The sequence below is a fragment of the Mycteria americana genome, chromosome 1 (assembly GCF_035582795.1).
Source record: "Mycteria americana isolate JAX WOST 10 ecotype Jacksonville Zoo and Gardens chromosome 1, USCA_MyAme_1.0, whole genome shotgun sequence".
In the NCBI taxonomy this organism is placed as follows: Eukaryota; Metazoa; Chordata; class Aves; order Ciconiiformes; family Ciconiidae; genus Mycteria; species Mycteria americana.
In genome coordinates this window covers 214,707,837-214,733,468 of record NC_134365.1, presented here as the reverse complement: position 1 = coordinate 214,733,468, position 25,632 = coordinate 214,707,837, and the positions used below count along the sequence as shown (strand labels likewise).

Here is a 25,632-nt window from a genome sequence, read left to right as displayed (position 1 = left end):
GGAGCCCGCTCGCCCTCGGGGAGGGAGGGCTGCCCGGCCTGTTCGGAGGTAGGGGTCATCCATGAGAGCTGCAATGCAGTTGCCTGTGCATGGTTGCAGGGCATGAGGGGTAGGACAGCAGGGAAAAAAGGGCACGAGGGAACTTGCATTGCCGGTGGGGCTTCTTGGCACCTTTTTGGCAGCCCTGGGCTAGTGTCTTAATGGCATTCGTCAGGGAGAAGCGTTAACAAATCAGTATTCTCATCTCTGAAACCATCACTGATGTATTGACCACAAGGTATTTCACCCGTTTATGCTCTCTCTGCAGGATAATCGGACTCCAGTCACAATTTGTATACATTGGACCCTCTCTCTGCACTAAGATGTTCATAGGGTACAAGGGGCTGGTTTTTTCCCTGCAGTTACATAGTCCTGCTCCTCATCCCCCTTAGCCAAAAGCAGCTGGTGTCCTGGAGGGATGCCAGGTTCCTTTGATGGGGTGAAAAAAAGCACCTGACATTTCCATAGTCCAGGCAGGATGAACCCTTCCCAATCAGATTTACAGGTGTGCATGGATAATGACATGGACCAAGTAAGGTCCATTCAGAGCTTAACTATCCTTGTCATTAGAAAGTTGCCATAAATGCTCCTGCTGTGACTTAGAGGTCTCTTTTTGTTCTATCCCTAGTACAGAAAAGTAATTTGTTCCCTTTTCCTAACAGCCTTCTACATAGAGACATTGCATCTCTGCTCAGTCCCCTCTTTCCTCAGTCCCCAAATTTCCATTTGTATGATTTAAGAGAAGTTTACAGAATTCCAGGACACAAAATGTCAATTGGGCCAAGCCTACATCTGCGTTCCAGGAAGAAGTTGCAAGAAGTGACACAGGAGTAACTCCCTGCAGCACAGCCAGCAGCCGCATGCACCACCCTATGGGCTGACTTACCCCTGATCAATCTTGGCAGTATTTTTGTAGACTTTCTCTAATTGAAAGGTATTTTTAAGGTTGACATCTAGAACGGGGCACACTCACAACTATAGCTATACAACCTTAATACAAGAGTCAAGAAGTTATTCACATCTTAAAAACTGCTTGAAGCCTGGTTGTGAAGATGGGAAGAAGTGTTGCAGCCAACACCAAAACCACCTTCACAGCTGATTATCTCTACTTACATCATACACTAAGGGTGAATTCTGATCTCCCAAGTATCCTCACTGCAGGAATACATCAGGACTGTGACATTGCTCTTTAAGTGCTTACATCTTGCTCCCAGCAGCTTTAAAAATACGCCCTATGCACATGCCAGAGTGAATAAAACATTCAATGCATATTGTCCCAAGACACACGATTGTATTATTTCCAATCCCACAAACATGCCAGCCACACAAACCCACTACTGAAAGGAAGAGACTCACACTCAAAATATATGCTTAATTTTATTTATTACATTTAAGAAATATTAACATCTCAGGATATCTGGTTTACCATCTAAGTCCAGTCATAAGCAACAAAAAAAAAAAATGTTAACCATGTTTCAAATGAGCATTCTTACATTCATTCCCCCCTGTAACGTAAAGAAAAGTTTGTTCAGCTGTATTAAATTCTTATGTGTTTGACTAATGAAAAAAAAAATCATTAAAGATGTCTTAACTACCAGGCATCCTGGTTTGTTAATTGTTTGTTGGCACTTGTGTTCCCAATCAAGCACTCCAGTTGGTTTGTTAAATTTTCCCCTTCTACCCAGAACTGTCTTTTTGGGTTTGTTTTTTTGGGGGGTTGGGTTTTTGTTGTTTTTTTTTTTTTTTTTTTCTCCCTGTTTTTTTTTTTTTTTAATTTTTTTTTAAATGTCTGGATATATAAGTTTGTTCAAATAAGTTTAAAAAGAAAAGAAATCTAGGGTTGTCTGTCTGAGGAGTTCCTGCACTGCTTCCCTTGATAACCCACCTATGGGATAACTGAAGGAAGTTATTTGCTTTCATTTTTCTGAATCTTATTGAGCAAAAGTTCTTTTTAATTCCATTTAAACTGAAAAAAGTACAGAAACACTGTCTTCATTTGATGGTGTGCATAAACATTACACTCCATATATAGCAAAAATATCTTTTATTTATAATTTACATTTCCACAAGTGAAAATTGTACATTTTTACATATACCGTTTCATTCCATTAAATTTTCACGCATCTACAGAACTTTCACACAATGACACCTGAAACTGTGCAGGCAATAAGAAATTCAAATACAAAAATGTATTTATTAACCAAACAGTAGTTGAGGCCCTGCCTCAGTTGAACATTTTTATTTCATATAAAAAGTATTTGCCTTCCAGAGTTAACACAGCAGCTCTTCTGTAAAAAAAATTCATACCTCAGTTTATTTAAACAGACTCATCAGGTTCTGTTTTAATATCTGTAGATGCAGGTGTGCTCTCTTCTGCACAGGCAGTAGGGGTGTCATCTGGTTCTTCTTTGACTTTAGGCGAGTCACAGGACTCTTGTGTTTCTTGTTTAACAATGTTCAACATTATATTTAGTGGATTTTCTGCAGGAGTCTTGCTGGGAGATGGTGTGCAATCAAATGATGATGTCTGCAAAGCAAAAGCCAATGTAGCATTAACACACATTAAAATAACCATTTTTAGCTTCTTATCCCCTTTACTCTTTTTCAAAATGCAAACACCTTGATAGCCAGGCACTTAAAATCCAAACTTCTACCTTACCAAGATCCTAAGAAAACAAATGTATTCTTCAATAGCTTTACTTTTTCACTATTACTTTGAAAAGGTATCATCCAAGCAGTGATGAAATGTTTAACACATTACCATGAACTATTCCCTGCTATCCCCAGGGGAACTGTAACTCCCAAAGCATTAAAAATGTAACACAGACCAACACCGATGCACTCCATTTTTGCAAACTCCTAAGATTACGCACGTTACTCAACAATAAATGCATGATGTGTTTTCAAACCATGGTTTCGCTTTAGTCGTATATGACACACAAACTGTCACAGTACCTCACAACAAGAAATACATCTTAGCTAATTCTGTATTATAAACTTGCCATGCCCAAGGCCTTCGAGTCTTTGTCTATAGTCATAGGCAAGAGAAACGGGTAGCACATTCTGAACACATCTGCTCCCTGCAAAGTCAGAGATCAAGCAAACAAACTGAAAGCAAAACGCTTCAAAAAATATGAAGAAGGATTCACTTACGTTTTGGTAATCTTCATAGCAAGATGGATGGTAAATCTGAAAAAGAATTGTTACACATTTAAATACGTAAAAATAAATTATAGCTGGATCACTGGTTATGATGAGAATAGTGTCAATTACACACATCACACAATTTGTCTAGAAAAAGTGGTATGAGCAGGCCAAGTATGGTGTTAAACATAAACATACACAAAATCTTTTCCCAGTTATTTAGGAAAAGTTATCATACAGAAGCCTGGTAAGTGCTAGGAGTTAATTGTGTACAGCTGCACATAGAAATAACTGAACCAGTATCTACACTCATATATACAGACATTCATTTTTCTTTTAGCACTGCAGTATCAGGGAAGGCTAGTGAACCTATACAAATGACACCAGGACTTCATGCACTTCCAAAGGTTGAGACATTTATGTACTTGGAAGCCAGGAAAACTACCATGGGAATCCTTCAGGAGAGAAAAAGCACTTGGCCCTCCTATTTTTTTGCTGTAATTCTTTGGTTTTTTTACTATAAATAAGTATCACATGTAAACAAGATCAGGTTACCTTTTCATCTACTCTGATAGCATTCTTCAGGTGCCACTCTTCCTCTTCCTCATCCCAATACTGTTCAAATTGCTCTTGGCAAATTTCACAGCTCTGAAAAGTTATTGCAGTAACAGAGATAAATGAGGTTATTGCAACAATTTACTGAACGCATAACCTTCAAGAACCTAGTAACAGTCAAACAAGGTTCTTTTAAATTAAGATAAATACATTAAGATTATAACATGATCTTTCCTCCACACTTTAAAAATAACTTTAGAAAACTTTTAATTAAAAATTATTTGAGTATAGTTTGCAGACTGAGCAACGATCATCATCTGCCTTGAAGAGTGTTGTCACTTGAGAAATGTAAGCTTTGCCCTTTTAGTCTCTGCAAAACACTTCGTAACCACCTAACGCTGTTTTACTGTCATGTAAGACAATACAGTACAGGGATTTAATTAATGTAATTTATGGCACTGTCTTCACTCTTCCCCCTAACCTGGAGTCTCAAATTAAAAAGACAGAACTTTTAGATGACGTATAAACATTTTTAGTACTCCTGTGCAAAATAATCAACCCAGAGAACAAAGCACAGAAGGTACTTTTTAATTTTAAAACAAAGGCCTTCATGGTTTGATAGCTAGTTTCTTAGAGGCTTAGCACGTAAAACTAAACTGTAATTCTACCAACTTTTGTATTTGATTACTACACCAATTCATCCACCAGAATACAGATCTACTGGTTACTTTAAGATTGAGATATTTCTTTGTCCTAATGCCTATCTTCTACTGAAAAAGAAATTTCTGTATAGAAGTATCAAAACCCCAGTAAACCCCATCATTATTCGAACGACAAAGGACCATTTCCAATTCACTTGCTCTAGTTACTCTTTCTATGGAAGCATTCAGTAATTAACACACTTTCTCCATTTCAATTTTGCTAGAATGATGGAATGCCAGTGGGTGTAGCTTTTTTTGAACTACAAGTGATTTATACTACTGTCTGCCACTGGGAAACAACCATTACATACACAAATACACTACCTATGAAGTGGCTGCACAGAGGTCCAAAAACAAGACCTCCGTCTACATATAGCCCACTGTATGAAAGAATGCTGTAAACGTCTTTGAAGTATTAAATCATTCTCAGTATCTGGGCTAATAGAGGCAAGCTGAAACTTACCTCAACCGCTCCAGCTGGTCCAGCAGGGACACTCTGAAATTCCTTCTCTTTCGCAGCTTCTTGTGTCTTCAACACAACCTCTTCATGAGCTTTTTCAAAAAACTGGCTTTTTGCACGTTCCTCTAGATCGGCTATTTCTTCAAATTCAATCCAGTCCTAAGGAAAAAGTTTTCATTCACGTTCAGACACTGACAAATAGCCATAGATGTTTAAAAAATACATCTCAGGGGAAAAAAAAAAAAGAAAAAAAGACATCCCAAAAGCACCATATTTAATAACTCTCCCTTCATTAAAACTGAAATGCTCCTCACATGCGGCATTAGCACAGTGCACGCTTTCTCACAATGCTACGCTTCAAAAAAGCTTTTTCCAGAAAACCCACTATCCTTCAATTTCCATTCCATTCTCAGTGCGATCAAAACAGTACCAACAGCTTCAAACCGCTTATTGTTCATCATATAATTGCCTTTTGTATTTTGACAGGCATTTATGAAAACTACTTGAAATATCTAAGACATCATTGTTTACCAAAGGCCAACTCCTGTGAAGAAGTACATTTCAACTGCAATGCTACAGCACATACATCAGTAAAACACAGAATCCGGCCTGCAATTTATCAAGACACATACTGCATTACTTACTGTTAAACTGTAGTACCATCTTCTGTGTGTAATTTTTCTGCTAACATCTTTTTCTGTCCGGTTCTGACGGTAATGCCAGTCTAAATGATCCGCATAAACATCTGTCTGTGAAGTAGTGAATCTCATTCCACATGAGTAACACTGAATTCCAGTGTACAGTCGATTTATAACACTATCATAACGCCTACAAAAAGGGAAAAAATAAATTCTTTAACTTTTCTTTGAAAAGAAATGGGTAAGAAGTTTCTCAGTAAGTTGCTTCACATGCCCACAAGAGTAGAGAAAAAGCATCAGTCTACTGCAAGGTTAAAGCATGCAGTATATCTAAATTCTTCCTGATTTTCGTTAACACAACCAATTGAAACATTCAAATAACAAACAATGGGCTCACATCGACTATTCATGAGAAACACGCTAGTGTTGCATTTCATGCCTACTAGCTTCATCACCTAATAGCGCATAAAACGCTAACACTTGCATTTGGGTCAGCTTTGCAAACTACCACAAAGGTGGTAAAATCAGTAGTAACAAAGGAAGAAACACTGACTTCAATATGTGTCACAACCTTGCTGATTAGATAACAACATGCAACTTACGTAAGGAAACTTTTCTCAGGTCAATTTTTCCCTCTTTTTCCTCCCTCAAATTCTCCGAGGCTAACATAAAAAACTGCAGGTCCTCTTAGTCACAAAGTAACACACAATCTTTTAAAAGCTCTCAGCTGTCTTGGATTAACTATCTAGATCCTACCATGTCATTATTCTTACTGCACTGTAAACTCATTCTACTATACGCACTGTCTAAGTTCTTCAACTGTGAAGTTAGTGAGGTCTGGAACGTTTTGATCTTCATTCTGGTCATCATCTTCCTCTTCAGCAGCTGGCTGGCTTGATGTTTCATTCACTTCTAGAAAGCATGAAGATATCATTTTATCAACATTTCAGTACCTCATCAGAAAGAAATGACATGCTCCTGAAAGTTATTTTTATTCAAACATTAATAAATACGATCTGACTATGCTAAAATACAAGTGTGCAATAGCTAAGTCAGTCATCTTCTAACATCATTTAAAAAAAGGCATACAAGATACTGTAAGTTACTCAGAACTTCAATTTCAGAAAACAGTGTTTCACCTCAGTCTTTGGCATTAAAGTTCAGCCTTCAGAGACAAAGAAGTATTTCAGAAATTGACAAGAATCTGATTATAATCAAGAACAAGTTACCAAGGCACAGCACCAAAGACAAAACTGATCGCTCTGGATAGCTGGAGTGCACAAATTAAACAAGATACTAAGAATTTACTCCATCACATGCACTAAATTCCTTCCCAAAACCAAAATTCAGTTTAAAAAACACATGCAGGAGTTCACAGAAGTTCTTATACTTAGCATTACACTTCAGCTGTGGATAAATTGAGTAGTTAGAACATAATGGATCTACATACGTGCTGAAGTGGAATCAGTTTTTGACAGTTTGAGGATCCCTGTTGACAGCAGTTTAGCAAACAATTCATTGACATCAAGCTGTCCAAGGTGGTTATCAGGATATGAATGTGGAAGGGCTCCTAGGGAAAAACATCGACATGCAAGGAGACAAAAGGTTAGCATCAGAAATGTACTTCAGTTTAATCAGTGTATTTCATAACACACTTTTCCTTCTGCCTCCCATTTCTTCCATTTATTATTTCAAATTATTGATCAACTCTCCTTGCTTTATGTCCATTCCTTGGCTAATTTCTTCCCTTGCAACAGCTTCCTTCATAATGTATTCTGAAGCGCTATCTAAGCTGGCTGCCCATACACACATTTCTACTGGATACTGTTTATTAAAATGTAGTATTTTCCTCATTTTATGCTTGAGTATTTCACCAGGACCAATCTACTTCATTACCTACTGTAACCATTTATGACTCTTTAGAAGCTTTTCATTACTAACCATTCATATCCTGGGAATGTTTACACACCCTGGCAAACACGAACCAGCCCTATGGACCGGTACCTTTCAGAAAAGCAGACCAAAGTCATGTTTTTGGGGGGGGGGGGGGGGGGGGTTAGCACAACTACATACCAAAACCACATGGTTAATGCAAACTAATGAAAGCCTTCACTGTTTGAGGGAAATCCCTAAAGAGATGAAGGTATTACAGAAACCACATCCATGGCCACCTCACTGAGGAGGCTTCCCTTAGTCCACACAGACCTAGTACACCACAACATTACAAAAGGGTAATTTTTGTGGCTACTAACAAACAGAACAATCCAAAAGAAATAAAAGGAAGTTAATTATTTTGTTACACACCTGCAGGGTTCTGAACAAAACTTCCAGGATTTGGCAAATACTGTTGACCTTGGCCATAAGGCCCTGGTTGAGCAGACATGAGAGAAACCTGTGAAAGTAAACATTGAAGTATTTTTTGTATAATAATGTGATTATAAACTCACTTTTTAAATTTTATCATTAACTTCTAGATATTTCTGAATAATTTCATATATATTAAACTCCTTCCAGGAGTGACCCATGTCAGTTTGTTATTGGAAGATCCATGAATGACTACGTAACATTTCCCTCATTTTCATTTCCCACTAGAAAAATTTCAGAATACATACTCATTTTGCCTAACATTTAAGGTTAATTAAAAAAAAAAAAAAAAAAGATTTCTTCTACCTATCGAGCCTTCAAATCACATTTTCCAAACACAGTACTTCCTTTTAAATTGTTCCTGTTCACCAAAACAGAGCTCATCGGAAAGAAATTCAAGAAACTCTTAGATGTCTGTTAATAAATGCCACTATTAATTCTTATCTAAGAATTGAAATAACATCCACTATACGAAACACAACTTGAAAGCAGGATTTTTCAGCAAACCAGCTACAGTAAGCTTCAGATAGAAAAACAGGTTTTATAACACACTTGTAATAAATTTTTTTTTTTCCTAATTGACTGCTTTCTGGATTTACAAAAAAAAGTTTAAATTGTTTAAAATTTTATCCCATTAGTGGTTAGCAGGACACATTACTTGCTTTTGTTCAATCAGTTAACTCTTCATGTTCAATTACTATCCCCCAAATGAAAAACGCCCTCTAAAATCGCTCTGATCTACTGAAAGAAATGACATTCTTTCCACTGATGTACAGTATCATTTTCCCCTTTTGAAGACAGCATTTCCAACGGGCAACAGCAAAGACAACTGAACTCATAAAGCCTGCTGGTGCCGAGATAATTTTAAAAGACTGTAGTTCAACAATGTCCGTATCTTTCTCAATTCCCCAGGTTCCGGATATCTCTTTAAAACTGGCTTGTCACCAATACTAACAGCTGCGAAAAGACAACAGAATTATTTTGGTCCATTCTAAATCTACATCTCTTACAAAAATTAATCATGTATATTCACTTACATTATCTTTCATGCTTTATAGAGAATTCATTTTTGTGCAAGTTTAATGAAAACACCATAGGCTTCCAATTACCTAGTTTTGTTTTCAAGTTAAAAATACTAATTTCACTGTCATATTCTGAGCTGCAAAGTGATTGTAAAGATCCATTATTTTGTTTAATTCTTAAAAAAATGCATGTCAAAAAAAAGCAATGCATGTCCTCCTTAAATTACCTAGAAACTACTGAAGGATGATTTTTTTTTAGCTTGAAACTGGCTCTCAGTCTGCCAGCTCTTCAGAAAAATCTTCAATTTTTACAGCAAGAAAAACTGCTAATTCTTTACACAAAAATACTTCTGCAAGCAATCCATTTAACGTCAGTTCTTACCTGATTACTTCCCATTGGCATATTATTGAAGTTCCCATATTGAGGACCCTGAAGACCTTTTTCATCAAAGTAATGTCCAGCTGCTCTCAATGGGAAATTCTGTGCTCCTGGGCCAGCGGGCCCATTGAAATTTGGTCCAGGTGAACCATCAAATATATCAGGCCTCTGAAACTGCATCCCATGAGATGGTCCGTTGTAGCCCTGGCCGGGATGTTCAACAAACGGACCACCTTGTCCATATGGTGACATTTCTAGTCTTGAGGCAGGATGGTTAGCTACATTTTCGAAACGTGCACCCTGAAGGCCAAGGGGCAAGTCAAATCTAGAGGCTGGCTGGTGAGGTCCATCAAATCTTTGAGGTATGGCTGTATCAAATCGTGGTTGTGCCTGTTGGCCAGGCGCCCTTTCAAATCTTGGACCAGGCTGTCCATGAATTCCATCAAATCTTTGCAAGAGAGACAGCTGTCCAGGCTGACCATCAAATCCAGCTGCATGACAACCATCAAATCTTGGACCAGCCCGACCCAGAGGACCATCAAATCTAAGTCCACCAGCTCCCTGGTGTACTGGTCCATCAATCAACCTAGGACCTACACCTGATGGTCCATGTGGTCCTTCCAATCTGAGCCCACCACCTGATGGTCCATGTGGCCCCTCAAATCTGAGCCCACCACCTGATGGTCCATGTGGCCCCATAGGCTGACCATGTGGCCCCTCAAATCTGAGGCCACCTCCAGGTTGACCATGGGGCCCCAATGGCTGTAAATGTGGCCCCTCAAACCTGAGGCCACCCCCTGGTTGACCATGAGGCCCCAAGGGCTGACCATGGGGTCCCTCAAACCTGAGACCACCCCCTGGTTGACCTCGAGGCCCCATAGGTTGACCATGAGGTCCCTCAAACCTGAGACCACCTGCAGGCTGACCACGGGGACCCTCAAACCTGAGACCAACTCCAGGTCCTTCAAATCTAGGACCACCTACAGGCTGCCCTGCAGGCCCCTCAAACCGCAAAGGCCCACCTATCTGCCCAAGAGGTCCATCAAACCTCAGTGGACCTCCTCCACCAACCTGTCCTGGGGGTCCTTCAAACCTCAGAGCCCCTGCCAGCTGTCCTGGTGGCCCATCAAATCTTAGGGCTCCAGCTGCCCCTGCTCCTGCCAGTGGTCCATCAAACTGAGACGCACCTGCCCCCACCAAAGGCCCCTCAAATCTCATAGCAGCCTGTCCAGGTGGCCCATCAATTCTGGAACTTGAACCAGCGGCAGGACCATCAACAAAAGGGCTTCCTTGTCCATCTACCCCAACCCTTGCAGCAGCCTGTCTGGGTGAGCCATCAAACAGAGGTCTGTCTTCCATTAGTGCGCTTATCCTCTGCTTTGCTTCAATGCCTCCAAATCTTGATCCTGGACTTTCCGGAAATGGTGCTTTTTCTGGATCTTCATACCTAGCTCTTTTGAAACGTTCACTGAATGGTGATCTTGGTTCCTCTCGAACACCTAAAAAAACCACAACAAACCAGATAACCACTCACTAAAATGTTGCCAATTATTTAACAGCTGTAAAATAAAGCAAAAACACATACCAGCTTGCCCAAGAAGCTGTCTTTCTTCACGATTATCAAATCTGCAGATTGCATCACCATCTATTTTCTGGAACTCTGTTGTGCTTTTCCCCTGTTGCCTGAGAGCATCTCTAAATTCATCTGATTCTTCCCAGCTGTCGTAAGGATCAAAGTTCTTAGAACCTCTTGCTCCTTTAGCAGCATTTTGTTCCTCAAGTCTTCGTCGACTCTCAAGCGGTGAGAGGTTATCAGCAAAAGGTCTATTAGTGCCACTTACAGGAGAGTGTCTCCTTGATCTTTCTCCAAATGGTTCTTTCCTGTCAAACTGTACTCCACGCTTGGCTTTTGCTTGCTCACATTCTATTCCAGAAAGCAATGCATCAGGCAAATGATAATCCAAAATATCATCAGGATCCAACAGATCAAGCCTTGACAATGAATGCTGAACTTGAGTTCTTTTTAGTTTAGCCTTATGTTCATAATACGTTAATTCTGCATCCGATAGAAGAGGTTTCTTTTTCAAACCACATTTTTCCTCCGTGGGGCTATCCCAGACATTACATCTGTGCTTTCCTTCCTGATACTGGAAAAGCTGTCGGATCTGATGAGCTACCATAAGGAACTCATCTTGTGTTATTTCACCAGATGTTAAGCGTTCATTGGCCTATAATACAAAGTTAAAGTTTAGACTTCTAAAAAGAAACGAAAAACAAACTATACCCAGGACACTTCTATGAAGACAGATTTATTAATACTACCTTCTTAAGTAATTCTCTCTTGCTTGCAGATGTCAATTCTTTGGGAATCTGTAAATTAGCATCCACACTTAACCGGTGCTGCTGCTTTGGTGCTCGGGGTGATAGAATTCCTTTACCAGCAGGCCAGTTTTCCCGGTGTCTTTGGTGAGGGGATTTACCAAGTGCTTGGTGTTCTTCATTCTGCTGTGAACTGAAAGCAAAAATACATTTAAAATAGATTACTTAGTTATTCAGGACATAGCTGTTACATTCCTATTAGAACTGATCATGGCAGACCATCACTACCACCTTAGAATCCTAGTATGCATAATTTCCATATCTCACTAGTAGAAGTAAGTCAGATTTATCAATTTTAACAACTTGAACATTGCCTCCCAAAGCTGACTATACTGAAGTCAGCAGTAGAATTTCCACTGACTTCAAACGGAAGTTGTTTAAAAGATGGTAACTTACTTTTTATTTTCTTCCCAACCAGATTTCCACCTCTTGCCTGATTTGGATCCTTGCCAGTTTTCTGCATTCTCCTTCGGATCAGGAGATGCTTTTGTAGAATGCTGGCTTGCTGTTTCTTGGGGCCTGTCTTCTTGGGCTTTCTTCACTCTCCTCGGATCTCGCACCTCTTGTTTAACATTTCTCTTATTAGAATTTCTTTCATCTCTTGCTGCTTGTGTGCCTTCTTCAACATGAGACTGCTTGGGGCCTATCTGACGTATCTTCCCAATTTTAGGAGTTGATGAAGTCGGAGATAAACTCCTAAGTCTTCTTTTAGGTGATCTCCTCTCTCGTCTTTTTGGGGAATGTGTAGATGGTGACCGTGCCTTAGGAGAGCGCGATCGTGACCGTTTTCTACTACTTGATCTCCCTTGTTTTCCACCCTGTTTTTCTGACTCGTCTGTAGTCGTGTCTTGTTTCTGAACAGCACCGTTAATTACTTTATTTCTGCTGCCTACTGGTCTATGTTCACATGTCTTATGTTCCTCTTTTTCTTTTTTCTCTGTACTTCTCCTCTTTTCTTTCACCTCCTCCTCTTTGCCCTCTGACTTATCTTGAAGATGTCTTTTCAGTCTTGGATCCCGCTTACTAATTTCAGATACTTTTGTGCTTTCACATTCCTGGGTTTTAGTATCTTTAGTATTTGGTAGCTTATTTTTTAAAGGGGATGGTGATTTAGATTTTGCTTCTGACTGGTCAAGTTCTTTCTTCTGTGTTTTTTCACTTGCTTTCAATTTTTCTTGCTTTGTTGAGTTTTGTTTTTCAGCCTGTGTTGTTTTGTTTGCCTTGGTATCAGACTGACTGGTGGTGTTCGGTGGAAATTCTTTTCTATGAGATTGATCTTTAGCATGAGAAGAATGTTGAGCCATCCTATTAAGTCGAGGATCCCTATTTACGATTTTGATATCATGAAGTGGAGGACTTGGGGATGGTTTGTTTTTTTCGGATTGCACAGCAGTCTGATGAGGTGGTTTAACTGTCATATGAGGTGTGGGAGACATGTGTTGCTTGGAAGGTGCTGGAACTGAAGCTATAGTAGATGATCCTTGCTGAACACTAAGAGATACAGCCTGAAATAGGAAAAAATCCAGCATTAATCTGCATGACAACTCCTATCCAGAGATGGTCATATTTTGTCTCGAAACCAACACAATAAATAGAAACATCTTGAAAGTTGTAAGATTCAGCCATTTAACTGAAAATGACCCATTAATTGCTAATTACAAGCATTAAAATAATGCAGTACCGTTACAAAAGATCAAATTCAAATACAATGCAAAATCAGTACTACAAAGTCAATACTGCAAAATATGTAACTTAGGCACATGTTCTCATTACAGCGTTAGTTTTTCTATATATTCCACATGCTCAAGGCAACTAAGCTGCCAAGTATCTGATATGAAGCGTAGAAATATGAAAATTAAAGACCCTTTATTTTGGTATCATCAACTGTCAACACAGCAAGATTTTCAATTACGAATGTCAAACAATACAGCTTAACTGCCACTGTCAGATGGTGGCATCAAACCAACCTGACCTAATGAGGAAATGGACTTTATTTCCAATGATCAGGCTTCCTTGTTCTATAAGAGCTGATGTATTTGAAAAAGCCTGGCTTGCTGTGAGCCACAAGAGGTGGAAGACGAGGATCACAGGCAGGCATCATGTGGCAGAGACATTAAAAACAAAAAACCAAGAACTTCCCTTTTTTTTTTTTTACCTCTATTTTGAGTGTAATTAAGGTTTTTAGGTAACAAATACTGTTCAGGAATGCGAGCTCAACTTGCATCGCTCTAGTCCTAAAATAGCGACGCTTGCTTAACGTGAGGAAAAAAATAATGTACTGCAGTTATCAGTATAGCTAAGTACTGTCCAAAAGAAAGCGAGACCCAACTATAAAAGTTTCATCAACTATCCTACTCACCAACTGTGCTTTAGTCTGTTCCAGCTCCAGCTCTAATTTTTTTTGCTGAAGTTCTAACAACTGCTTTTGCTTTGCAAGCAATTGCTGCCTTATCAGTTGCTCCTGTGTCAAATTCTTTTGTATTTCAGGAACAGCTGGAGGAGTAGAGGCACCAGAAGTGACAGCAGAGGTAGGTGCAGTAGATTCCTCTGGCTAAAAACAGAATAAAAAAAGTTACATTTAAAATCCTGATGGAATCAACTAACTCTGTCTCCTTTAACTGTTATCATGATCCAGTACTGAGACTTAGTTTGTATAGCAGTTATACATTGCATTTTTAATGCAAAATATAACTAGAACAATTTAAAACTTTTGCCCCACTAGAATTTGCCTGACAGGTGTACATCACTTAATATAAATTCATCCATGTTCCAAAATGTGGAATACAGTTTTGAAATATAAAAAAACAAACCCATCAAATATTGTGAATTTGGAATTCCTCTTACCTGTCTATAAAGGTCAGACACTTCATTCTTAATACACTAAATTGTCAAAAAGCAGCATACAAACAATGAAAACTACACGTATTACCATCTGTTCATACAGTAGGCATAAAAACTTACCGATTTATTTAAAAACTTAGGATTCACATGGATGCTAGAAGTATTCACATTTGGGGGCAGAGGCTTAATTGGCCAAGCAGGATCTAATGAGTTGACTCTGACATCAAGTGCATATAGTTTCTTCAAAGGAAAAATATCATCCCATGTGGAGCGTAATTTAAATAAACTTTTCCTAGTATTTTCATCCACCTAAAACAATAAAACAATTCTATGGCTTGTTAAGTTAATATAAAACAATTTCTTAAACTTTTCTGTAGAACTTAAGATTTAATTTATTTCCTATTTCTATCAACAGTTTGCCATTTTAACACATTGAACTTGCTATACAGAATTTATAAGCAGTGCAGATCATACATCTATACCAATGGAATCAGTACCAAACTCAAATGTGGAATTGTTGTTTCAAGGCCATTTGAAGGTTTTATTGTGTATTACCATTCTCTGAGAATTTTCTTTCAACTTTTCCATTACCAAAATTCTCATTTTACTTGCCCAATTTCTGTGGAAAAAATACAGTAACAAAAATATTGAAAGGCAACAGCCTCTGAGACAATACATTATTCAAGTGTTTGTGCTGAATGGAATGTTAACAATGACAAACATAGCAGGAAACAACAAACTCTGTGAACAGAAAAGGTGTTTTGCTCAGCTGTTTAGTCACTGAAGGATTTTTTTTCCAACAAATGCAACAAAAGGGGGATTAGCTAAAATGAAGTCAATTATATCTCGGTTCAGCTGCAAAATCAGACCCATCTGTGAGCCACAGATCAAGTGTACTTGTAGGACCAGTGCCCATTTTATCTCTTCATAAACAGTTGGTTTGGATTATCTCATGACAGCTAAGTTAGAAATTTACAGTAAAGCAAAATTTACTTCATCTCATAACTTGAGTTCAATTAATAAATGAAAAACATTTGAGGACAAAATATATGCAGCTGTCCTACTATCAATATCCCCATTCAATCATTAAGTATTGACTAAGTAGATGGTTTTTGCTGCAGCTTTATTTTTAAGATGTTACAGCAAGTCATAGAATAGTCTGGAAAATAAGGAGGTTCTTTCAGGAAGGAGCAGGAACTTCTACAAAAATAATTCATACTTGGCTATTGGGGGGAGTGCCTCTATACGATTTTCAATGAGAGGGTATGAAGTTCACTGTAAAAGCTGCAGAAATGACTGAGCAGAAGTTTCTGACTTCATCAAGTGTCTAAAGATACCTTAGTGACCATTTACTGATAAAACAAAATTTGTAACAATGCCAGTGCTGGAATTCTACTTGCATCTTTTAACACGACCAATTAAGCTATTATTGTGTAATAGCTTAGTGACTATGTAAAGTGACTGCCACTTTACACATTTAATTAATACACATTAATTAAATAGTTCTAGTTAGTTTAGTAGACAGTTAACCTATAGAACTCTGAAAATTAGTTATTATCCAGAGCTTCAGCTGCAACGTTAAATGCAACTTAGTAGAAGAACATTCACAATTTAATACTGAAAAAAACCCAAGTGTCTACCTATCTATTTACTCTACATACAGGAGTTTAAGTCTTCTATGGTCATTATTACAATCTATTCCTTATTTCATCTTGCATTTTACATCTGAAAACCATAGATAAAGCATATTGGGATCTCAGATCCTCGCTGATATGTAATGATAGATAAATAGGCAAAAGCTCCATTCATCTCACTCATATGAGATGCCACTTTCTTAGAGTGTACAGGAAACCACAGAAGTTAACCCTTCATTTCTGATCCAACTTAAACCCATTCAAGTCCAGCCTTTCAAAAGCTGGACTCTGATTTGCCTTTCTCACTGAGGAGTAAGCACAATTACTTCACTGGGTTTAAAGAGCAAAAATTAAAAGATAGGGCAGCAGTTTTCAAAGTTGAATGGAATTAAAACACGTATTTGTAATGTAATATAGCAATAAATTTTAAGATCCCCCCCCAGCATTTTTTTCAAATCACAGACCACCAGGAGAGAATCAGGTGTCAGTGCTACTCACTCTTCACAGTTTAAGCACTCATTTTGCACATCACGAATTAAGTAAATCAGACAAATCTAACTACAGGAGAGAGAAGCTCTGAGAAATCCACAAGAAATCGGCACTCAGCCTATTCTTGGTATAAAGACTATTTACTATCTTAAAAATAAACCAACAATTCATAATTAATTGGTCTACACATTACAGAAAGTCCATCCAGATAAGCAATCGGTAACCAAAATACTGTTAGTAAAATCTTGCCTGGATGGGAAAATTACAGATGTTTATGAACCAAATTAAATTAATAAGACTTTGCATCTTTCAGCTAACATGTAACTTACATGCCTGACAGCAACAGGAATAATCTTCCACAGTGTAAATACAGTACTGAGATTTATAAAAAACAACCAATTTGTATAGTTCACAACCCAAGAAAACCCAAAACTGAAAGCATGTATTTATTTTACCAGGAACAAATTTTGCTTAGAATACAGAACTTTTCTGAAAGTGTATATACCTTTTCAAATACACAAATAAATGTTGCAACTAGGTTTTTAGTAAATGCAGTAAGATATTCTCTTCCCACATTCTTGACAATGGAATCCATAAGGTACATAACAGGGAGCTTCTCTGATGCAGGAGCCTGGAGTAATAAGAAGAAACTGAGAAGTTTAGTACAACAAAAACATATTTTAAGCTTTTTAAGTAAAGGGATTACCAATCCCAGAAATACAGACCTCTCTTTTTGGTTGCCACTATAAACACCAAGGGATTTGGCTTGGGATTTTTTGTTTATACAAAAACTTAATCTGGAAAATCGATACTCAGTTCAAAGTATAAGGCAGTGGGTCTATCACACAAAAAAAGAACACCTTAGATTATTTTGTTTGCGTGTCAAAGCTTTGGAAAAAGGCAAAAAAAAAAAAAAAGGAAGAAAAAAGAAGCCCACAAGACAGTATTGCCGCTAGTACTGAGTGTAACCTTTCAAAACCCACTTGAGAAAATAACTTTAAGTTAGCAGGAAACCATCGTTAGCACTTCAAGGAACTTCTGAAAAATAGTGTATAATTCACATCTCCTGAATGCTTGTTTTTGGATCACAGAACACAAATCAGACTTCTGGCAAATAGCCCAAATTAGTGAACTTCTGTAGCCGTAGATTGTATGTCGAATATCACAGTCTTTTCATAAACTACACGCAGAATAGGTCACAACTATTTCATTGTAATCCAAACGGACAGGGCAAGGAGTCCCATTCTCTCTTGGCACTTGTAGACAGTGACAGTTCAGATTTCCAGAGTGCATGTAAAAATGCACAGTCAGAACAAAGTTCAAAATCCAGACAAAACTCAAATCATCTAGTCGACCGGGTAAATGCATAGACAAGCTCAGGAACTGCAACCACGATTTTCACAGAAGGGAGTCTTCAAACTCTGGACACATCTTTGCTACAAGAGGAGGCTTGTTTTTTGTTGTTTGGTTTTCTGCTTTGGTGGTTTGGTTTTTTTTTTTTTTTAAATCCATTTTCAAAACTTGTAGCAAGTTTGTGCAATAGAAGTGTGGTGACGCTGGACCGCTACAGCGACTTCTAATGTACACAAAACACTACTGGCCCAAATTAAGGTGATTTTAATGCCCACCGTTGGCTTTCACAAAGCAGAAGGCACAGCAAAGTTCCACAAAACATCAGCAAGTACACAGACTTGTTGAAGAGGACAACATGAAAGACAACACCACAAGCCGTGTGTCGACTGTGAGCCCCTTAGAAGAGCATCCACTCATAAGAAGTCCCATTCACCATCTGGTAAGCTTAGGATAAAACCAGAGTAACTTCACTCACTGCTCATTTTAAACAGGATAGGCTACTAGGTTAATTAACACCACCTTACTTCGCAGCCCCATTGTCCAGACAAGTGTGTGGAAGTGCTCTTGCTTTACAATTTTAGATTTAATTCCTCCCCCTTTAAGGTGGTTCACAGAAGGGCACCGAGTCAACACTACTTTTATATGGGTAAATCACAATGTTTCCTCACCCTTAGATGTGTATTAATTTACCATGACCTGAAACTTAATATTAAAGAGGGCAGAATTCCTTGTTAGTTGGGGGAAGGGGGGTGTCACTGCCTTTGAATATAGTGAAAAAAGTAAAAACAGGCAAGTGGTGTATTTTGTACATAAAAAGACAGAAAAATGCAGTTAAGTTAGCTAAAACTAATTGCAGTACATTAAAAGCCTATCTTATACTATGACATAATACTGAGCTGTAAACAAGTTAATATGCAACAGTGTTAGAATAAAGGCATCTCTCTAGTCTCAGAAATCAAAGACAGGGGGGTCTACAGCTACTTAATATTAAAATGCCTGTGGCATACTGGTTTCTTCTTTAAAGCAGTCTGCACAATGGCACATTAAAAACACTACTCTAAGTTCTGAATGCCCTCCTTTATAAAAAAAATGACAGTGCACCATTTCTGACTTTTGAAGTCAGCTGTTAGGGAAACAAAGAGCTGTCTCCGAAGTACCTATGCCCAAGAGCTACTGACATCGTATGTTATATTCTTCCATTTCACCAACGTATGGAAGTATACTCACTATACTCAGCTAAGCTTCAAGTTTGAGACGCTGGGGAATCATTTAATAGCAAAGGCACTGTAACAAGTTTAACTGTCACTTTCATTATGCATCAGACTGTTAAAAGTAATCATACATGGAAGCACTGTAATCTAGTAAGGAAACCTACTTCAAACTATGGCACAGAATTAGAAGCTTAGCAGCATACCCTGCTTCAAAGATAAGCTACTCAGGTGTCACATTTTAAGAACCATGACTTAAATACGGTTGGAATATTTAAGTCTTCTCTTCCGGAAATGTTTATTATGTCAAGGTATCTAGCGCATATTCCAATAACCACAAAAGGGAATCCCAGACTTGAATGTATTTTGTCTTCAGGCGGTCTACACAGTATCCCCTAGCAAGAAAGATGCCCACATGACACTAACCAAAAGGCAGAGAGGCGCCGCATAATCACCAGAACACAGAAGAACACTAACTGAGCTCATCAGCATAATATTAAAGACTTCATTACAGAATTCCCACTGCTCCTTCAAATAATGTAGGAAAGCTATTGTTGGAAATGTGTGGCTCTTTTTTATTAGTTTCCTAGAAGATTTCAAGTTTAAAATCATATCTGGCAATTGAACCCCAAGTCACAAATTTGTGCAAAAATTTGTTTAAAAAAACCAACCTTGTATACAAAATGGGTCTTGGAAACAAATTCTGCACTATACAATGGTAAATAAAAAGACAAATACATATTTCACACTTTTTATTTACAGATTTTATAATACCAGTCACACATTTCAGAACCATTTATTAAATTGTAAAGCAGACCACTCAAGTTTTACACTAAACAAACTGTCTCCAGGCAACACTTTTTAAAAGTGGCTTAGTAAAGGAGATCACTTTCCCAGGAACAACTAAAAACTTGCCTTGAATAAACCACAGTCACAAACAGTAACTAGGCAAAACTAACCATTGATACAGGATTTAAGACATCTTTAAAAAAAAAAAAAACACACTTCAGGGCAGGCTCTGAATCACCCAGAAATGAAAAAAAATTGACAGCATTGATATTTATCACAAATAATTTTATACACATCCACTGCCCTTTAGGAGATATAATGGTGAGATCTATTAGATTATGAGGTCACCTCCCCAAGGAATGGCAAAACTCAGCCACTGGCAGCATTTAAAACTAGACTGGAAGAGGTCTGTGGAACACTAAAAAGCCATCCTGCATTGATAGAAAGATAGATTAAATAACTTAAGAGATCCTTCCCTCCCCCTCATTAAGTAGTACAATTCTCACCATTATAAACCACGATTTAAAGCCAAAGGAAAAAAGCCTTTGAACACCTGAGATCAGAGGGAGCAAGGGAAACAACGGGGGAGGGGTGACTGGCACGAATGGGGGGGGGGGGAGGTCGAAAGAAGAACCCTTTTCTTACAAAATGCTCTTGTTAAAAAGGTGCTCTAAACCCCCATCCATGTGCTGTGGCTGACTGATGTCAGCAACTGCCTGGGTTGGGCTCAAAGGGAGCCTCCTCTTTCCCTTCTTTTTATATCATGTGCCTTTCAGACGCCATGTTAGGATCCTACAGGCTGCTGCAGTTTCTACAGTCAGGGAGAATTTCTTCTTCCCCATCCTCAACCAATAAACTTCTCTAGCCAAAATAAATTAAATACAAACACAACACTAGCGTTACTCAGGGCACAGGTCACCTGAAATCCAAACAGATTATCCCAAGCCCACAGAATTTTCTCTAATCAGGCAGAGCAAAACAAGCCCCATCACCACCACACACACTTCTCTATCCGGAGCAGATGATCACCTTTCACCCACAAACTTTTCTGTAAGATAAGGGTGCCCACCCCCCCAAAATTAATATCTCACAGGGACCGCACTGGGAAAATAGCTTTATCTTAACTGATACTTATAAGTCATTATATTTAAGCCCTTCAGAAGTGGAGAACCTGCATGCTATAAACTTAACCTTATTTCCATTCCTTTTAACTACCAAAAAAATAAAGACCCACCCTCCACAAAATCTCCCAATCAGGCCCTCTCTAATGATCGCAATATTCATCTGCTGTCGAAATCACTAAACGCAAGGGTTTAGACACCAGATTCGAGACACTAAATACTGGCTCCATGTAGGGGGAAAACCCAGCTACAAGGGCGAGGTGCTGCTGCCCAGTCACTGCCAGGCCGCCATGTTGTGTCTGCTATTTACACGGGGCTTAAATCGCGAGCCACGCTGCCCTCCCAGAGCTTTTGGTGGGGTGAGTCCCAACCCCTCCCCTACTACGAACAGGGGGTGGTGTGGGGGCTGTTCCCCTCCCTCGAGTCCCCTGCTCCCTATGGGGTGGAGGGTAGAAGCAGCAGCCTTAAGCTTAGCCATGAAAGGAAGACCCCCGACGTCTCGCCCCGTGCTCCCTGATCCCATCTGAGCCACACTTCCCTCCGCCTGCTTCCCCCACAGTGACCCCAGGCTCCTGGCCCTCTCCCCGCTGCCTCGGCCGGGGCGCTCCCCACCCCGAGGCCCCGGCACCCTCCGCTCTGTCTAAACCCTAGCCTCTCTGCTCGCCCCCTAACTAGCCAACCCCCCACCACCACCACCTCCACGTCCCCTAAACCCCCCTGCCTCACCGCTGTCGTCGTCCCCCCCCGCCCCCCCCCCCCCCAGCCCAGCTATGGCCCCCCCGCCACTGTCCTCCTCACCCCATCCGGCCTATTGCCTCCCCCCGAGCCTCTCCCTCTCTCTCGCCCCGTTTCCCGTCTCTCAGGCCCTCTCACCCCCCCGCCTCGCTGTCTCTCCCTGTCCCCTCTACCCGCCTCCTCCTGTCCCCCCTCAGCCCGCCGCTGGCCGGCTCCGCCCGCGCCCCTCAGCAGGCCATCTCCCCCACGCCCTTCCTCCTAGCCCCCGAGGCCGCCCTAGCCCGCTGCCCCGGCCGGTCCCCCCAGCAGTATAGGTAGGAGTAGTAGTCGGTGGAATATAAAAACCTTGGCGATTTGCGCCTCGATCAGGGAGACGATGTCCTTGGCGAAGGGCACGTTCTCCTCGGCCAGGATGGTCAGCATGTTGATGTGCGGCTTGCTGTTGAACGTCAGGTCCTCCAGCGACGACTGGTAATCGCGGCACGCGTCCTCCCGGGCCTCGCTGCTACCAGCGCTGCTCTCCGGGGCCGACATGCTTCTCCGACCGGGGCCCGCACCAGGACCCGACCCACCGACCGAGAGCCCCCTCCCCGCGATCCCCTGCCGCCGCCGCCGCCGAGCGATGCCGCCCCCCCCGCCGCTGCCGCTGGGCTCCTCTACCGCATCCTCCGGGCTGCGGCTCCCGCTGGCTGTGGTGCTGCCGTCGGTGCTGCTGCTCCTTCAGCCGCCGCCGACTCAGTCTCAACGCTCACAAAATGGCGGCGGCGGCTACGGTTCGCAAGCCTCTTCCTCCAACCGTTGCGTCATGTGAAATTGTTCTAAGGAAAGGGGCCGGTGGCTTGGAAAGCCCCTTTTGTTCCCTGCCTGCGCCCTGATTGGCTGGCGCCCGGTCTGCTCAGCCCGCGATTGGCTCAACAACCACCACAGCAGCCTCTGATTGGCTAGGACCGCGCTTCTTCTCCTCTGACTGGCTCCTGCGCTAAAGCCCCGCTCTCACCCCGGCGTCCCGACTTGCAATTGGTTGCGTTTCCCGACTACCCTGCTCCTAACCCGCTGCGCCTCTTCCTACCGCCTTCCCTTCCTGCCCTGAGCTCCGATTGGTGCCCCTGCGCAGTCCCGCCTTTCCGCCAAGCCCTGAACTGTGACTGCGCGGCGCCGCCCCGCCCCCTGCCCGCGATTGGGCCAGCCGTTGGCGTGGCAACGCCGGTGCCCGCCGCCCCCGGGCGGGCCTGCGGCCTAGCGGCGGGCTTCGCCGGGCGCCTGCGAGATGCGGCCTCGTCGCCTCACACAGCCCCGCCGCCCCTCCCCCCCCGGGGAACGGCCCCTTGGCAGCGGGAGAGCGGGGAGCAGCGTCTGCCGGCAGCCCCGTACCAGAGAAACCACTCGCTCCAGCGAAGCGAGTCGTACCAGTACAGGCCGCAGCGCTGACGTAGCCCTGTCAGCGAAACGCGGCCTTGTCCGCTTCCCGGGTGGTTGTGCCACAAGGAGCCGGGAGGGCCGGTGTGACCCAGGGGGGCCAGCACGCCGCTTGGTGCCGGTTGATCCAGCACACGGGGTTCTCTGCACCTGATGGAAATTCATTTGCCTCAGCAAGTGACCCTAGCCTCCCTGCTTTTCTGATGCCCATCTGTCTTGCACTTTCAAACTGGTCACCCCTCACACCAGTGTTTTTAGGTCTAAACAGAGCCGGGAGCAGCGTTTCTCCTTTTCACTACACCAGGAGGAGAGAGCTAATATAGTCAAAAGTAACAAAATCTGCTCTTGGTCATGAGATTGGCCCAAAGGTACCTCTTGGAAGTTAACTTGCTTGCAAAGCATTTTAAGGTATAGCCGTTTCTCTCCCCCACTGTCCATTACTTATTAACTGTGGAGAACTGTTGGCATTTGAAAGTAGGCCATGGGTGAATGCTTCATTAAAATACACTTTGAAAAACACATTCTGTGAGATCATTTCTAAAATGCAAATTATTTTTTTATATATATATAAAATTATATGTATGTATTCTGCAAATATAGCAGAAAGATAGCAAAAATGGAGACCTGGCAAGTTGCTGGTAGAAACTGCTGTTTCCTTTTTTTATCTGGATAAAAATGTATTTTAGTTTCTATGTTCATATTTGTATCCCCTTTCTGAAAAATGTGACCTTCAAAACAGGGAAGAGGGGACAGGAAACACAACAGCATCTTTTATTTGCCCGTTGAATTGTATGTTCATGTTTGTTCCTGTAAGCCTCAAAATGCCGTACTTTGTACACACCACTTGGCCTTTACAGTATGTCACCACAAGATAAGAAAATGAAACTAAAGTTTCTGTCTTCAGCCGACCGACACTGGGGCTGCAAAACTTTTTCTCGGTGTAAATACTAGCCAGCTATTTGAAGACACGCTGTCCATGAAGAATATTAATTATGTACCAGGAATCAAGCCATAATGTAAACCCAGTTTATTTGGCAAAAACAGTACATATTGTTCTGCTCCTAGGGGAGAAACGTGGGGGTGGGGAAATCTAGCTCCTCCCAAAACGACTATATTTGTAAGTTAGAACACTCGTTTATACTAATTACAGGAGCAAAACCAATAATACGAGCAAAACTGCCCTGATGAGGACGTCATGTGGTCCAAGGCCACCCTCAAAACCAGATTTGCTGTTTACTAATCAGCAAAGGACTGAGCCTGATGCGAAGCAAAGCAGTTTCCTACCCTCCAGAACACACCTGGCTCCCTGAGACCGAGTACACCCTACGTGCCTGAGCAGATCCAGTATTTTAGTATACTACGAGTTTGTCTTTACTGGTCTTCATATGAAGCGAGAAGTACCTCAGCAAGGTCTACAGGCTGTTAAGTGAGAAGTTGCCTGTGAGACCCCCATGCTGATGAGTTGTGGGAACGCTCATGCTCTAAGCAATTCTTGGAACAGCTCATTAAGAATGGCACAGAAATGCCCATTTAATCTGTCCTTGGGCTCTCAAATGAAAAGCTGTTTATTATTACAGGAATTATGTCGTACCAGCAATATGTGCAGAGTGTGGATTTATCTATGCCTGCAAAAGCACGCTTCATACATGTGCTCTTGAAACCTCCTCCTATCAAAAGCATAGCTTGGCTGAAATCATTAGTTAGAAATGCTTCTGGTACAACTATGTCCCACCTCTTCTTATCCCAGTTGACGTAGCTGTCAGTTAAAGTTGGTTGTTTTTTTTTTTTTACAGATGCAGCTAGGGGTTTTGCTGGCATAAAACTCACTGAAAAGCCTCTAGACTAGGCTTACATACAGCACACTTAGCGTGAGAATCACCAGCAACTGATGATTAAAGGAGTTTTAATTTCTTAACCAGCAACTGAAACTTAAAGAAGTTTGCTGGATAGTTGTGAAATTATAGTACTACATCTGAAAATATAGCGAGGTAAGAAGTCTGTCAAGAATTTATTACATTCCAAAACATCTGTAGTTGTACTTGAAAATACTTATACTTGTGTTTATGCTTGAGCTGAATTTTCTTGGGAAGTTTAATAAAATAATTTAAACTGTTTAATAGCTAAGCAAGGATAGAAAAAAAGCGTCTCTAGGTACCCAGAAATGTTCTTGCTGCTTTTCATTCTAGAAAAGTAAAAAAAATTAATTGAAAATGCATCCTTTTTGACATGTTTGGAAAAGAAAAACACAGACACTAAAGAAACAAATGCAGCGTAGATTTTTAAACATTGGTTTAATGAGATGTAAATTACCTCTCTGTACCTGAGCTGAAGTCCTTTGTTCTATAGCTGAGATTTACTTCAGGAA

At 40.9% G+C, this 25,632-nt stretch overlaps 1 protein-coding gene and 1 long non-coding RNA gene across 4 annotated transcripts; one reads left to right on the top strand and one right to left on the bottom strand.

The window, feature by feature from the left end:
- Positions 1-1,794: 1,794 nt before the first annotated feature.
- On the bottom strand, positions 1,795-22,868 carry PCF11 (PCF11 cleavage and polyadenylation factor subunit). 3 transcript variants are annotated; one of them, XM_075491161.1, is made up of 17 exons: positions 22,197-22,867; positions 17,151-17,276; positions 14,643-14,831; positions 14,041-14,232; positions 12,078-13,186; positions 11,625-11,814; positions 10,888-11,530; positions 10,184-10,801; positions 9,306-10,102; positions 7,842-7,929; positions 6,988-7,107; positions 6,341-6,449; positions 5,544-5,727; positions 4,903-5,058; positions 3,739-3,831; positions 3,193-3,228; positions 1,795-2,566 (listed from the first exon to the last, which is right to left on the bottom strand). In XM_075491161.1, the coding sequence occupies exons 1-17, from the start codon at positions 22,383-22,385 to the stop codon at positions 2,357-2,359; spliced, it is 5,049 nt and encodes a 1,682-aa protein (XP_075347276.1). In that variant the 5' UTR covers positions 22,386-22,867; the 3' UTR covers positions 1,795-2,356. The 3 variants fall into 3 exon arrangements, with proteins under 3 accessions (XP_075347276.1, XP_075347275.1, XP_075347273.1); XM_075491160.1 differs by having other exon boundaries at positions 6,341-6,446; positions 9,306-10,801; positions 22,197-22,868; XM_075491158.1 differs by having other exon boundaries at positions 9,306-10,801.
- A 333-nt stretch (positions 22,869-23,201) lies between these two features.
- LOC142405038 (uncharacterized) lies at positions 23,202-25,250 on the top strand. Its single transcript, XR_012774038.1, has 3 exons — positions 23,202-23,675; positions 24,418-24,707; positions 25,061-25,250. It is a non-coding gene; the product is annotated as an uncharacterized LOC142405038 (long non-coding RNA).
- Positions 25,251-25,632: the final 382 nt, after the last annotated feature.

Bases quoted from the DNA above. Each gene is read 5' to 3' on its own strand.
- PCF11 (XM_075491158.1), bottom strand. From the start codon at position 22,385: ATGTCGGCCCCGGAGAGCAGCGCTGGTAGCAGCGAGGCCCGGGAGGAC. The intron at 10,802-10,887 runs GTATGTGTTTTT...TGGTTTTTTTAG, and splicing joins ACAGCTTCTTGGGCAAGCTG to GTGTTCGAGAGGAACCAAGA. The intron at 3,229-3,738 runs GTAACCTGATCT...ATTCTTTTTCAG, and splicing joins CTATCAGAGTAGATGAAAAG to ATTTACCATCCATCTTGCTA.